Source organism: Capricornis sumatraensis, chromosome 8, assembly GCF_032405125.1.
Source record: "Capricornis sumatraensis isolate serow.1 chromosome 8, serow.2, whole genome shotgun sequence".
In the NCBI taxonomy this organism is placed as follows: Eukaryota; Metazoa; Chordata; class Mammalia; order Artiodactyla; family Bovidae; genus Capricornis; species Capricornis sumatraensis.
In genome coordinates, this window is record NC_091076.1 from 6,963,164 (window position 1) to 6,975,954 (window position 12,791).

Consider the following 12,791-nt stretch of genomic DNA (forward strand, 5'->3'; position numbering starts at 1 on the left):
CTGGGAGCCTCAGTCCTCACCTGAAGAAAGGTGACAACTCTTGTCTTCTAAGGTCTTGCTAATTATAATGGCCTGAAACTGGGTCACTCATAGGTAAACTGGGCATATGTTGGAAGTACCAGCAAAACAAGGCTGCGATTTTTAACTTTTTGGCCACACCCTGCATGTGGGATCTTATTTCCCAGACCAGGGATAGAATGCACATCTCCCTTTGGAAGGGCGTCTTAACCACTGGACCGAGATGGCGGAGGAATAGGACAGGGAGACCACTTTCTCCCCCACAAATTCATCGAAAGAACACTTGAGCATCGAGCAAATTCCACAGATGCTGGCAGAGGACATTAGGCACCCAGAAAAACCACTGGACCAGTAGGAAAGTCCCAGGACTATGATTTCTGGGGGGAATACTCTGACACAATATAAAAAGCAGCACTGAAGTAGTCAACACAGGAAAAGTTTGACATGTTTTAGAATTTTCTACAATTAATATTTTAAGAATTTAGGGTGCGTGCTTAGTGGCTTCAGACTTTTTGAGATCCTATGGACTGTAGCCCACCAGGCGCCTCTGTCCATGGGATTCTCCAGGCAAGAATTCTGGAATGGGTTGCTACGCCCCTCTCCAGAGGATCTTCCCAAGCCAGGGATCAAACCAGCATCTCCTGCGTCTCCTTTATTACAGGCAGATTCTTTACCGCTGAGCTACTGGGGAAGCCAAGTGCAGGGCAGTTTGTACTTTTAATCACTTGTTGGGGGAGGGGAGGGTGTTTTTTGCTCTGGGGACACCAATCTTTAGTGCTTCAGGGCCACTGAGGATCTTACCTGGGGCTTGGGAGAGGTGGTGGTTTTCAGTAAGCAACAAAGTGTTGGGGCTTAATAAGTGGCAGCTATTATTGTGATGAATATTATGAGTAAGCATCCAAGATTCCCTGATCCCAACCCCAATTCTCAAACCCTCAGAATCCCGAGGTCAGGAAAGGCAGGGATTTCTCCCAGGGAGACCAGGACCAGCATGTAGTCACTGCCCAGGCCAGATGCTGCCCCACACCCTCAGCACAGCTGTGAAAAACAATCTTGGGATGCCAAGGAATAGTCACAAGTCTGTTGTGGGCTCAGGTGTCTGCCTTAAAGGGACAGACCACTTATGGAGTCCAAGCTCCCTCTGCTCGCCGTATGACAGGCCAGTGAATCCCAGAGACAAGGTGCTGAGGCAAGGGATACAACTATTTTTGGAAAGCTGGCTGACCGAGAAGATGGCAGACTAATGTCTCCAAATGACCATGCTGTTAGGGTCTGGATGCCAGGCTCGTTTATAGAACCTGAGGGAGAAGCAATGAGGAACTAAAGTCAAAAGGCCCAGCAGAGAGAGTGGAGGTCAAGTAAAAAGGGCCTTCAGTCTTGCAGAACATCTCCAGGAGGGCCAGCATTTGGACGGGGCGTGTTAATCCCCTTTTTGTAGTCATTCACAGAGGGACAGAGTCAGATTCTCTATGAGCTGAACAAAGGCACTTTAGTTTCACAGTCAGGCAGAGGGCCAGGGTCCTTTGAGGCAGACCATTATGTCCTGGCTTCCCAGGTGGCTCTGACAGTAAAGAATTCACCTACAATGCAGAAGCCTGCCGTTCAATTCCTGGATCAGGAAGATCCCCCAGAGAAGGGAATGGCTATCCATTCCAGTATTCTTGCCTGGAGAATTCCCTGGGCAGAAGAGCCTGGTGGGCTAAAGGTCAGGGGGTCGCAAAGAGTCAGACATGACTCAGTGACTAACACAACACATAAGAACAGCAGGAAAAGAGTCTAAAAAACAGTTCCAATGTGGAGTGAGAACTGGTTCTTCTCTGCAACAGACCCATTTGTGCAAGAACTGGAGAGAGCTTGGCTTGATGAGGAGGCCAAGGCCAGGCAGGAGCCAGGCCAAGAGAGCCTGGCCATGGGGGAGTAAGAGGCCCAGGCTGCAGCACACGCTGGGAGAGGTGGGGAGGCAGCCCAAGCGGCCAGGCACCTCCTCGGGTTCCTCTAGGCCTGCGCTCCTGCCACTGGGAACTCAGCTGTAGCTGCACTTAAATCTGCACCAGCTCCCCGGGAAGCTAGCCAAGGGCCAGTGTCCCCAGCTCACTTGTCCCTACCCTGCTATTCCTTTGTGCTGACACCAACAAATCTTTTGCACACCAACCTAACAATTTCCAAAGACTTTTCACCGGCTGGTCTATTCTCACAAACACCCGAGTTAGTAAGCACCATCATTATGCAGGTGAATAAAGTTGTTCAGAGGTCAGGACAGCTGGAAGACCCTGGACCCAATCAGAGTAACATTAGAAACATAGTACGGCCTGAAACTCCAGGGACAGTCCCCATGACTACCTTTCTGGGCTTCAGACTGGCACCCTCCAAGGAAGCAGCCTGTAACACGAGCTGGGCCCAGCTCTGGCCACCTGGTAATCTTCCAGGGGCCTCTCACACTTCCAAGACCTAGGCTTACACTGAACCTTCATCCCTACTAATAACCATCATAATCTCTGGCTAATTACCTAACTGCTCTATCCTTGGCTCTTTATTTTTGTTCTCCCTTTTATCTTCTACTGTTCTGAGATGTATCTAACAGAAAAGCACAGAGTGTCTTGGATTACCACCATACAGGTCAAGAAGTGGAAACTGCCACTCGCAGCCCCCTATGCTCCCATGCATCACACCTGTCTCTTTCCCCCAAAGGCAATCACTCCCCACTTCTCTTTCTTTACCAATGACTTTTGCAATAAGCTTCCCTGGTGGCTCAGACAGTAAAGAGTTTGCCTGCAGTGCGGGAGCCAGGTTCAATCCCTAGGTCGGGAAGATCCCCTGGAAAATAAAATGGCAACCCACTCCAGTATCCTTGCCTGTAAAGTCCCATGGATGGAGCAGTCTGGCAGGCTACAGTCCATTGAGGTCACAAAGAATCGGACACAACTCAGTGATTTCATTTTCTTTGGCAAAAAGGATTTTTTCCCCTTCTAGTTTTACTGCCTCTGCAAAGAGCCCCACATGTGGATCCAGCTGGGAGCCCCTGTGAATGAACAAAGCCGCTGTGAACATCTGCTCAGGAGCTGACGCAGGTGTGCCTTGCGTCCTGTCCCATCCCTGGCGAGGAACTGCTGGCTCACAGGGTGGGTCTTCAGTTTTACTGGCAAACACCCAACTGCTTTCCCCAATTGTTCACACCAATTTACACTCCCACTAGTTGGATATCTGTTCCTGTTGCTCCATTTCTTCATCAGAACTTGGTATTGTCTGACTTAAAATTTTTTGCCAATCCTGTAAGTGTATAATGGCATCTTATTTGCGTTTCTGACGGACTTAATCTGACCAAACACCTTCTGACATGCTTATTCACCACTCAGGTATTCCTCTGTGGCTGCCCTCCAGGTCTTTCACCCATTTTTCTATTGTATTGTCTGCTCTCTCTTGACTGCAGCTCTGGAGTCCTGTGTCATCTATGTGGGTCGCAAATATCCTTCCTCACCCTGGGTTAGGCTCCTCACTCACTCTGATTATCCTGAACAAAATTTCTATGATGGAGTTGAATCTATCAGCTTTTTAATCTTTCCCTATTCTGAAATCATGAAAATCTACTCACGCTATCGAAGTGTTTCTATTTATGATGTCATTTCTCCCCTCACCAGACTTTAAGCCCCGAGGACGAGGAAAATTCTATAAATAAGTAGCTCCTGAACACGACCAGCACTGCATCTGATCCTTACAACAATTTCATTTTCCAGGTGGGGAAACTGAGTCTCAGAGAGACCAAGTGCCGTGAGCAAACACCACCCATGGCTCTCAGGTCCATGGGTTTTCATGTGATGTTTTGAGGACCAGTCTGGCTACTTCCCAGTAGTAAGTCCATGGACATGTTAGTCAGCCTGACCCTCTAGTTTCATCTGTGGAAAACAAAACTAACAACACTTATTAGGAATGCAAAAAAAATGTTTGCACAAACCTTAGCTCTGAACCTGGTTCATAGTAAGTCCGATAAACAGATGATGAAAATATACCAAATACAAGTGTAACTCACTCAAGCCTGCCCACCCAGTTGGGTTGCCCACACACTTTCTGCCTCCCTGAGAACAGGGTGGACTGCATGAGCCCCGCCCACTCATCCCAGAGACCAGAACACATGACCAATGGCAGGTAGACCTCAGTCCACATCCCATCCACCCTTTTCCTGCTCTGACTCCCTCGGACTTTCCACCAGGTGCTGACTAACCCAGCTGTTGACCACACGGATGTCTGGATCCCAGGAAGGAACCAACCCACTCGCTCTCCCACGTTGGTGAGGGATTGAGACACTCCAAGGCACCTGCCCAAGGCCCGTATTGCCAGGATGGCCGCCCTTGGGAGTGTGAGGGAAGCTGCCAGTTTCGATCTGCACTGATAAGCAGTGTGGCAAACCTGGTCAGTCCCTGGGGAACAGGCAACTCCCAGCCCGCCTGCTTCCCACATACAAAGCCCAGTCATGAAGGCCACTGGCTTTATTGATTTATAAAACTTTACAAGGACAGTGACTGTTCTGCCAAAAAGACTACCAAATGGCATAAAAGAGACCACAGGTGGGGGTGGGGGTGAGGGACAGGGCCAGGAATCCACTCAGAAAAGCTGGTAATTATTGTCACGAAACTGGCAGGGAAAAGAGAAGGAAAATGCATGCAAGGGTGAGAATTCCAAAAAAGTTGAAATGGTGAGGGGAGAGAACTCCCCAAAGGCCCTGGAGTACATGGGAGGTGTGCACAACAGCAATCTCTTCTTTTGTAGAGGACGGAGGAGGAGTCCTCACTAGGCTGCAAACTCTGGAGACTCAATGCTGGGGCTTGGGATCGGGGGCTCCCCAGAGAGCATCACAAGAAGGCATCACACCACTCTCGCAGGCAGCCAAAGCAGTCCCGGGACTGCTTGGCATTGGCGCCACACGTGTCCTTCAGCCATTCCCGGAAGAGGTCTTCATCTTTCTTTAGGACTAGAAACTGGCCGAGGACCACATAGGCCTGCAAAACGGGCAAAGCAAAAGATGGGCTGCTGAGTGCTGTGTAGGACTAGGAACAAGACGACCACTTCCTGGGACTTCCCTGCTGGTCCAGTGGTGAATAATCTGTCTTGCAATTCAGGAGACATGGGTTCAATCCCTGGCCCGTAATCTACAATCCTACTTGCTGTGGGGCAACTAAGCCCGTGGGTTCTGGAGCCTGTGAGTCACAATGAAAGATCCTGCAAGCTGCAGCTAAGACCCCAAGGCAAACAGAAACAAATAAACATCACGGGGGAAAAAAGGGCCACTTTCCTGTGGCTCCCCACACAGGAGCCCAAGAGGCAGGGTGGGTTCTGCCCGGCTGACTCTGCCGATCACACAGGAGCGTCCACTCCCCAACAGATACACACACCCTCCTCACTCCCCAGCTGCCGGCAAATGCTGTAGTCGCGCCTCGCCCCCCTCCCAACTACAGGCAGCCACTCCACACCTTATCAAAGCCCCTTTCCTCCAGTTTCTTGCCCAGGACTTCGCCAATCCCGGCCAGGCTTCCCACTGGCTTCTCCCCCATGGGCTCTGCCACGAAGTCTCGGTGCTTTTGGGAGGTTGTCATCTCGATCAAGCTTAATCTGGGAATCCCAAGAAGAGGGAAATTAGGGCTGAAAACCCGGGAACGCCCGAAAACCCACTGGCAATCTCACAGGAAGAGAATGCCAGAGCAGCTGTTATGGGGGCTTTCTCGATTCCCTCCACTTCACAGATGAGAAAACTGAAGTCCAAACAGAGTCCTTTCCTCATTGTTTAAGAGCTTAGTCTCGCCCAGTCCCTGCGGGAGCTGGGTTTTGGTACCGCCCCCGAGGAGAAACTATCTTGCCCTAACAGGCGGCGCAAGCAGGACAAACTTAAGATTTCCACAGTACCCAGGGCCCGCCCTGAAAGTATCACTCCTCTGTAACCTTGGCTGGGCAAAAGCAGCACTGACTCGGGTCTGGAATGGCCACTTGGCCCGAAAAGCAAACGAAGGGCTCCCTGACCCCGCCGCCGCCGCACAGGCTGCTCATTGAGCGAAGGCGCAGCCCGAGCGCGCACACCCGCGCAGCCAGCAGCGTCAGCGCCACACCTGGACGCCCGCCGCGCCCTACGCCGTGGACCCCGCCCCCAACGCGCCGCGCCCCGCCCCTCCCAGCGCCTCGCCGAGCCCTCTCGGAGAGCGCATTGTCTGGTCCGTCTCAGCCCTTGCGGACCCTCTCCTCCCTGCCTCCCCCTCCTCCCCGCGCCCGTTCTGGCCTCCAGCCCGAGCCCTGTTCCGCGGCTCGCGCTCACCCGCAGCTCCAGTTCCTGTAACGGCTTCTCCCGCCACCCGGCTGCTCCCGCCGCTACCTCAGCCCACTAGAACTTTCTTCCACTTCCGCTTCCGGGTCGCCTCAAGGGGGGGCCCCTTAAAAAAAAACAAACAACCTACATTGGGCACTTCTAGCCGCTTAGGGTCATAGAGTTGCGACACCACCCAGACCTCGAGAGCGCCCATAGTAGGAGTTCATTTCCGGTTGCTTCGCAGGAAGCTGGGCTGCCCTTTGTAGTCTTGCTTCTTGGGAAGCATTTCCGGCCTCAGGGAACAGAAACCTGTGAGAAGAAAACTTTATTTATCTGCTGAACGGCATGCGGAACTTAGCCACTTAACCTTGGCCGACCTGGTGGTGGGAAAAATTAGAGAGACGGACAAGGGGAAAGGCGTGACCAGGAGACTTCCGGGAGAGCGCCGGAAGTACGGTGTCCGACTCAGGCCGACGGGCGTTGTCCTCCTCCCTGTCGGACTTATTAGAGTCGGACGGGAACCGGATGGGCCCCAGACCTGAGTCCAAACTGACTCCACCGTTGTGACCACCAGCGAGTCCTTTTTCTCTGCTTTCGTTGCCTCAGCTCTGAAGTGAGTCGTGGATGAGGCGATCTCAGCGTCCTGCCTGGAGAACCGGGTCGTTCTGGCAGCTCTCGTGGGATCCGAGGGCCAGAGAGTAAGTTTGGATCTTTCCCTCTGAGCATCTTTCCATCGAGATAGAAAAGGAAGAGGGCAGGGGACGGCAACTAGAGATGACACTTCGGAGTTTCCTTTGGAAACCATCATGACTTTCAACAAACTCGGGGAAATAGTTAAGGACCGGGAAGCCTGGCGTGCTGCAGTCCATGGGGTCGCAAGAGTCGGATACGACTTAGCGACTGAACAACAGTCTTCTGAGTACGCATCAGTCGTTGTCTTGCAGTACCAGGGTCAGAAACAGCAGATGCCAAAGATCAAATCGGTCTCAATTAAGTTCAGTCGCTCAGTCGTGTCTGACTCTTTGTGACCCCATGGACTGCAGAACGCCAGGCTTCCCTGTCCATCACTAACTCCCGGAGCTTGCTCAACCTCATGTCCATTGAGTCGGTGATGCCATCCAGCCATCTCATCCTTTGTCGTCCCCCTCTCCTCCTGACTTCCGTCTTTCCCAGCATCAGGGTCTTTTCCAGTGAGTCAGTTCTTCGCATCAGATGGCCAAAGTATTGGAGTTTCGGCTTCAGCATCAGTCCTTCTAATGAATATTCAGAACTGATTTCCTTTAGGATGGACTGGTTGGATCTCCTTGCTGCCCAAAAGACTCTCAAGAGTCTTCTCCAACACCACAGTTCAAAAGCATCAATTTAGTCTACCTTGCCCTTACATTAGCTCATTCCTGACCTGGCTTGTGGTAGGTGGTCTATGTCTGTAGGGTATTGAGAGACTGAACATCTGTGTGGTTGTGTCACACCTGAGATGTACAAGCAGGTTAAGGAAGAAGTGACTTATCTTGCCTCTTCTCCAAGTGGTTTCTAGAATGGCTTATTTTTCTAAAACATGTATTTAGTTTTTATGGTTATACCAGTACTTAAGGGATAAACACAAGTTACTTTCATGTGTCTTATGCTGTGTTTCCTGCTTTGCTTATGATTATTTTGTTCTAATACTAATGCTCTGGGTTAGTTCTCTGAAGTCTAGAGAAATTGAACAGCCAGGAAATAACCAAGGTAGGATTTGAGTCCAGTTAATTGGATTTCAGAGCCCATATTTTTCACCAGGACATTGTATCACTCCTCGGTAAAAGGCCTGTCCTCATCTTCAAGAGTCTTGGGTTCTCAGCCTACCATCTGAAAAACTCAGGAGGAAGAGTTGAGAGTCTCCGCATCCCTCGCCCCCCTGGACAGGACCCACCATGTCTCAGGCCACCAAGAGGAAACATGTGGTGAAGGAGGTGCTGGGGGAGCACATGGTGCCCTCTGACCAGCAGCAGATTGTGAGGGTGAGTGGCATCAGGGACCAGTTGCTCTGCCCCTACCACCCCTCCATCCTCTTAGGCCCCTGGGGTTGAGACAGGGTGCTGTACAGCTCGGCAGGTGTTGGAACTGGCTGATGAAGCTGATTGGTTCTTGGTCTCTCCTGGACCAGGTCCTCAGGACCCCAGGGAACAATCTGCATGAGGTGGAGACAGCCCAGGGGCAGCGCTTCCTGGTGAGCATGCCCTCCAAGTACCGCAAGAACATCTGGATCAAGAGAGGTGAGAGAGGCAGCCTTTTGGGAGACCGAAGCGTTTCCTGTGGCCTCGGCGTCCCACCACAAGTAGGACCGACTGTGCTTTTCTCTCCTCCCCCTGCAGGGGACTTTCTCATCGTTGACCCTATTGAAGAAGGAGAGAAGGTGAAGGCTGAGATCTCCTTTGTGCTCTGCAAAGATCACGTGCGCTCTCTGCAGAAGGATGGGCACTGGTAGGGTGGTCCTCTTGGTCATTGGCTGCCCCACTTCCCTGGGGATTTCGTTCGCACCTGTGGGCTTAGGGGAGGGAAGGTTGTGGCATTTCAGGCAAGAGCAGCTGGCAACAGCTGAGGGGTTTCTCTGTCCTTTCTGACCTTGGCTCTTCTCTTGGCATAGGCCTGAGGCCTTCTCCCAAGTGGCTGAGAAACACAACAATAGGAACAGGTGAGACACAAGTCTTGGGATTGGGGAGACAGAAAACGGGGGTTCAGGCCTTGGTACCTTGAGGGAAAATTGAACTTTCCTGTCTTTGTATATCAGGTCCCTGGTGAGAGTGCCTGAATAAGTGGTGATGAGTATAGCTTGAAGGTCAGATTTCCTGGGTTAAAGTCTGGGCTTTGCAAGTTACAACCAGGTGACTTTAAGCAGGTTAAGCTCTTGGGCTCGGATTTCATCACCTATAAAATGGGAGCTCTGTAGGGATTAAAGAGACTGATGCTTGTGAAGTTGCTTAGTACCTGGTAAGCAGTGTGAGCTCATTGAGTGTTCGTCGGTCATAGTAGAATCGTCACTATTAAAACAGCAGTTGTAACGAATTTCTGAGATGGGTTAGGGAGGTGGTGTTTTGCCAGTTTTCCTTGGCTCAGCTTTCTTGCAGTTCTCTCCCTGTCTGGCTCACCAAGCCCTGACCGCTTGGCCGTATGGTCCTCTCTGTGGTCTTCTCAGAAGGCACTGGGCTAACTCTGCTTTTCCCCCGTGCAGACAGACTCAGCCAGAACTCCCAGCTGAGCCACAGTCGTCAGGAGAAGAGTCCAGCTCTGAAGACGATTCTGACCTTTTTGTTAACACCAACCGCAGACAGTATCATGAGAGCGAGGAGGAGAGTGAAGAGGAGGAGGCGGCCTGAGACCGCGGGACCCACTTCTCCTCTTGCTCAGAGACTGGTCCTGGGCTCCTCTGAGCGTGAACATTCCCAGGGGGCTCTGCGGATCTTTCCCCCTGGATGGGGATAAGGCAGGGCCCCTGTCTGAACTGACCTTCTGACATGGGAGAATTAAACCCCTGGTGGGTGCTGCCTCATGCTGGTGTTGGAGTGGCTCTTTGGAGGAAGGAGGGGTGTGTGGATGACATGACACATGGCTCCTCGGTGGTGGCCTCGTGGGCAGGAAGTAGGGAATGGCTGGATTCTTTCCTAGTTTCTCCCTCTCTCGTCCAGCACTTAAGTCAGCGCCAGGCCCTGTGTGCCTCCTTGCATGTAGTTAATACATGGGGGCATTCCCGCTTCGTTGCCTGCCTGTAGTTGATGCTCATTGAGGTGTTTAGGATCACAGTGGGACTTGGTGCCCACCTGCCTCTATGAGACGCTCAGGGTGAACCTCGCGGGGCTTCATGAGCCACTGGCCCTGCCTCTTTCATCATCTGTGGCCACAGGAGTACCCGCTGCGACACTGCGTGCGCGTCCCCCGCTTAGCCGTCACCCCTCAGCCTTCTGGCCACCCACACCATTTCACTTCTCCTTTGAAGCTTTTCACCTCTGACTGCATTCTCGCTCTTCATTGCTGGCGTTGAGCTTGTAGTCAGGGCCCAGACGTTGAGCTGACCTCCTGGCTCAGCGTCTTCCTCCCCTGCTTCTGTCATTGTGCTCTGCATCCATCGGCGTCTGCATCCACGGATGGGCCTGTTCAATGCTGTGGCCCCTTCAGTCCTTGATGCCCCTATCACTGAGGCCCTTGTCTTCTGTTCCAAGCCTGTTGCCTGTATCCGCAGTCACTCACTGCCCCTACCATCACTAGGAATTGCAGCACCGTTGGAATTCAGATACCTGTACAATCACCACATCCAGGTTTACTCACTCAACTACCCCTCTCCTCCCACAGAAATGCTTTTTTCCCCCCCAGAAGAAATTCTTTATCTTCATCCTCCAGCCATGCCGGATTCTGACCATTATGCTCCTATCTTCGTTTCCCTCTTCACGTAGCATCAGTTCTGCGGTCTACACCCTGTCCTTTCTGCCTCCAATGTGTTCATCTAGTAAAATCTGACCGTGGTCAACCCAATCATGCACCTCTGTGCCTGTGCACAAGTAACTATTAGGGAAAACAGCCAACCTGGCTCACTAGTTTTACCTAAAATTTATAATTACAAACCTCAGATGGCCACTCAGCCCTGCCTAGCAGATCTACCCTAGGATGCTGTATTTGAAAACTTTTTAACCAACTGCCCTTCTGCTAGTTACACACAGCAGCTTTCATAAAGAAACAGCCATTGGAGGGAACTCTCACCTCTCTGTTACCTGCCCTACAGTGGCGCTCACTGGTACTCCTGTCCTTTTACTGCCCATTAACCCAGCGGGACTTAAGCCTTTCCTCCTGCGCTTTGGAGCCTGTCTGCTACAGGACTTTGTGTGAGTTTTGGTTTTACCATCTTCTCTACTAGATGTGTTAGCATCAAAAGTATGATAGACTCCCTTCTGAAAAACAATCAGAAAAACCTGTCAGTGATCCCACACCCTCTCCAGCTACCATTTCATTTACTTGCTCCTCACTCACTCTTTTGTATTTATTAAGTATAGTCTTACATGTATACACATACCTGTATGTATGTATATGTGTATATACGCATGTACATACATTTATATGCAAAAAATTTGCCAGATGAGTTAAAGATGTATATGTGTGGGTCTATTTTTAACTCATCTGAAATTTATTTTTCATGGGAGATGGCTAATTTTTTTTCCCTTAAGGGATAGCCACTTGTCCCTGTACCACTGATCTAGAGGCTCATTCTTTGCTCACTGATTTAAAGTACCTTTTAAAAATAAATGAAATTTCCACGTTTTTATGAATCTCTTTGAAATCTGGCTTGTTGCTATTTGTGCACAGGCCATAGGTTATGGCATGGTTGTTATTTCATTCTCCTTCACTGTTGCTTGAAATTTTCATATTTTCTTTTATGTAAGAACTTTAGAATGAACTTAGTGATTTTCATTTAAAAGTTCTATTAAGATTTCCATTGGCATGGGTTTTGTTTTTCTTGAAGTATAATTGATTTACAATGTTGTGCCAATCTCTGCTGTACAGAGACTGTAAAGTGTAAAGTCACTGTAAAGTGACTCAGCTTTACATATATATTCATTCTTTTAAAATATTCTTTTCCGTTATGGTTTATCCCAGAATATTGGATATAGTTCCCTGTACTACTACCATTGGCGTGGTTTTAAATCTCATACTTTGATTTGGAGAGGGGTCATACCAGTTTTTGATCTTTCTATCCAGAAATGAATTATGTGTACTGTTTTCTAAGATGTAGTTCTCATGTGGGTCTTTGATGTTTCTAGTTCAATGTAGCCTTAAGACTTCTAAGTTAGCTCTTTGTTGTTATGAATGGGCTCTTTTGAAATTACATTTCCGACCATCAGTGGCATGTCAGAAAGCTGTTGGCTTCTGTGTGCCTGCCTATTTGATCGAATTGAATTCTTGTTACTTCTAATAGTTCTTCAGTTGATTCTGTTGGCTTTGTGGGTAGAATGTCAAATAATATCCTGCTAGGGTCAGTTTTACCCTATTCTTTACACTCATTTCTTTTCTTTATGAATTACAGAGGGCAGGACCTCCAGTATAATGTCAAATAACACACTTGTTCCTGTTAGAATGGTTCTCAGGTTTCACCATGAAATATCATTCTTGCTTTAGGGTTCTGGTAGGTAAACTTCATTAGGCTGAAAAGGTTTCCTTCTGTACCCAACATAATGTTTTTTCCCTTTATTCCACATTGACAAATTTTTGGTATCCATGAAATAGAAGATTTTGTTTTTAATGATTGCACTGATTTACATTGGTGTTGAACCATCCTTGAATTCTGATGTAATTCTGCTTAGTTTGTGCTGGGTTTTGTTTTGCCCATGCCTTACGGCTTGTGGGATCTTAATTCCTTAACCAGGAATTGAACTCAAGCCCTTGGCAGAGAAAGAACAGAGTCCTAACCGCTGAATCACCAGGAATTCCCTGCTTAGTTTTTTTTTTTTTTTTTTTTAATAGTCTT

General features: G+C 49.6%; 2 protein-coding genes across 2 annotated transcripts; one reads left to right on the forward strand and one right to left on the reverse strand.

The window, feature by feature from the left end:
• Positions 1-4,709: 4,709 nt before the first annotated feature.
• BANF1 (barrier to autointegration nuclear assembly factor 1) lies at positions 4,710-6,385 on the reverse strand. Its single transcript, XM_068978188.1, has 3 exons — positions 6,314-6,385; positions 5,481-5,619; positions 4,710-5,009 (listed from the first exon to the last, which is right to left on the reverse strand). Exons 2-3 carry the CDS (start codon positions 5,601-5,603, stop codon positions 4,863-4,865), a joined length of 270 nt encoding a protein of 89 aa, XP_068834289.1. The 5' UTR covers positions 5,604-5,619; positions 6,314-6,385; the 3' UTR covers positions 4,710-4,862.
• Positions 6,386-6,761: 376 nt separating this feature from the next.
• EIF1AD (eukaryotic translation initiation factor 1A domain containing) lies at positions 6,762-9,890 on the forward strand. The gene is made up of 6 exons (XM_068977980.1): positions 6,762-7,002; positions 8,081-8,301; positions 8,448-8,556; positions 8,656-8,764; positions 8,928-8,975; positions 9,513-9,890. Exons 2-6 carry the CDS (start codon positions 8,215-8,217, stop codon positions 9,655-9,657), a joined length of 498 nt encoding a protein of 165 aa, XP_068834081.1. The 5' UTR covers positions 6,762-7,002; positions 8,081-8,214; the 3' UTR covers positions 9,658-9,890.
• Positions 9,891-12,791: the final 2,901 nt, after the last annotated feature.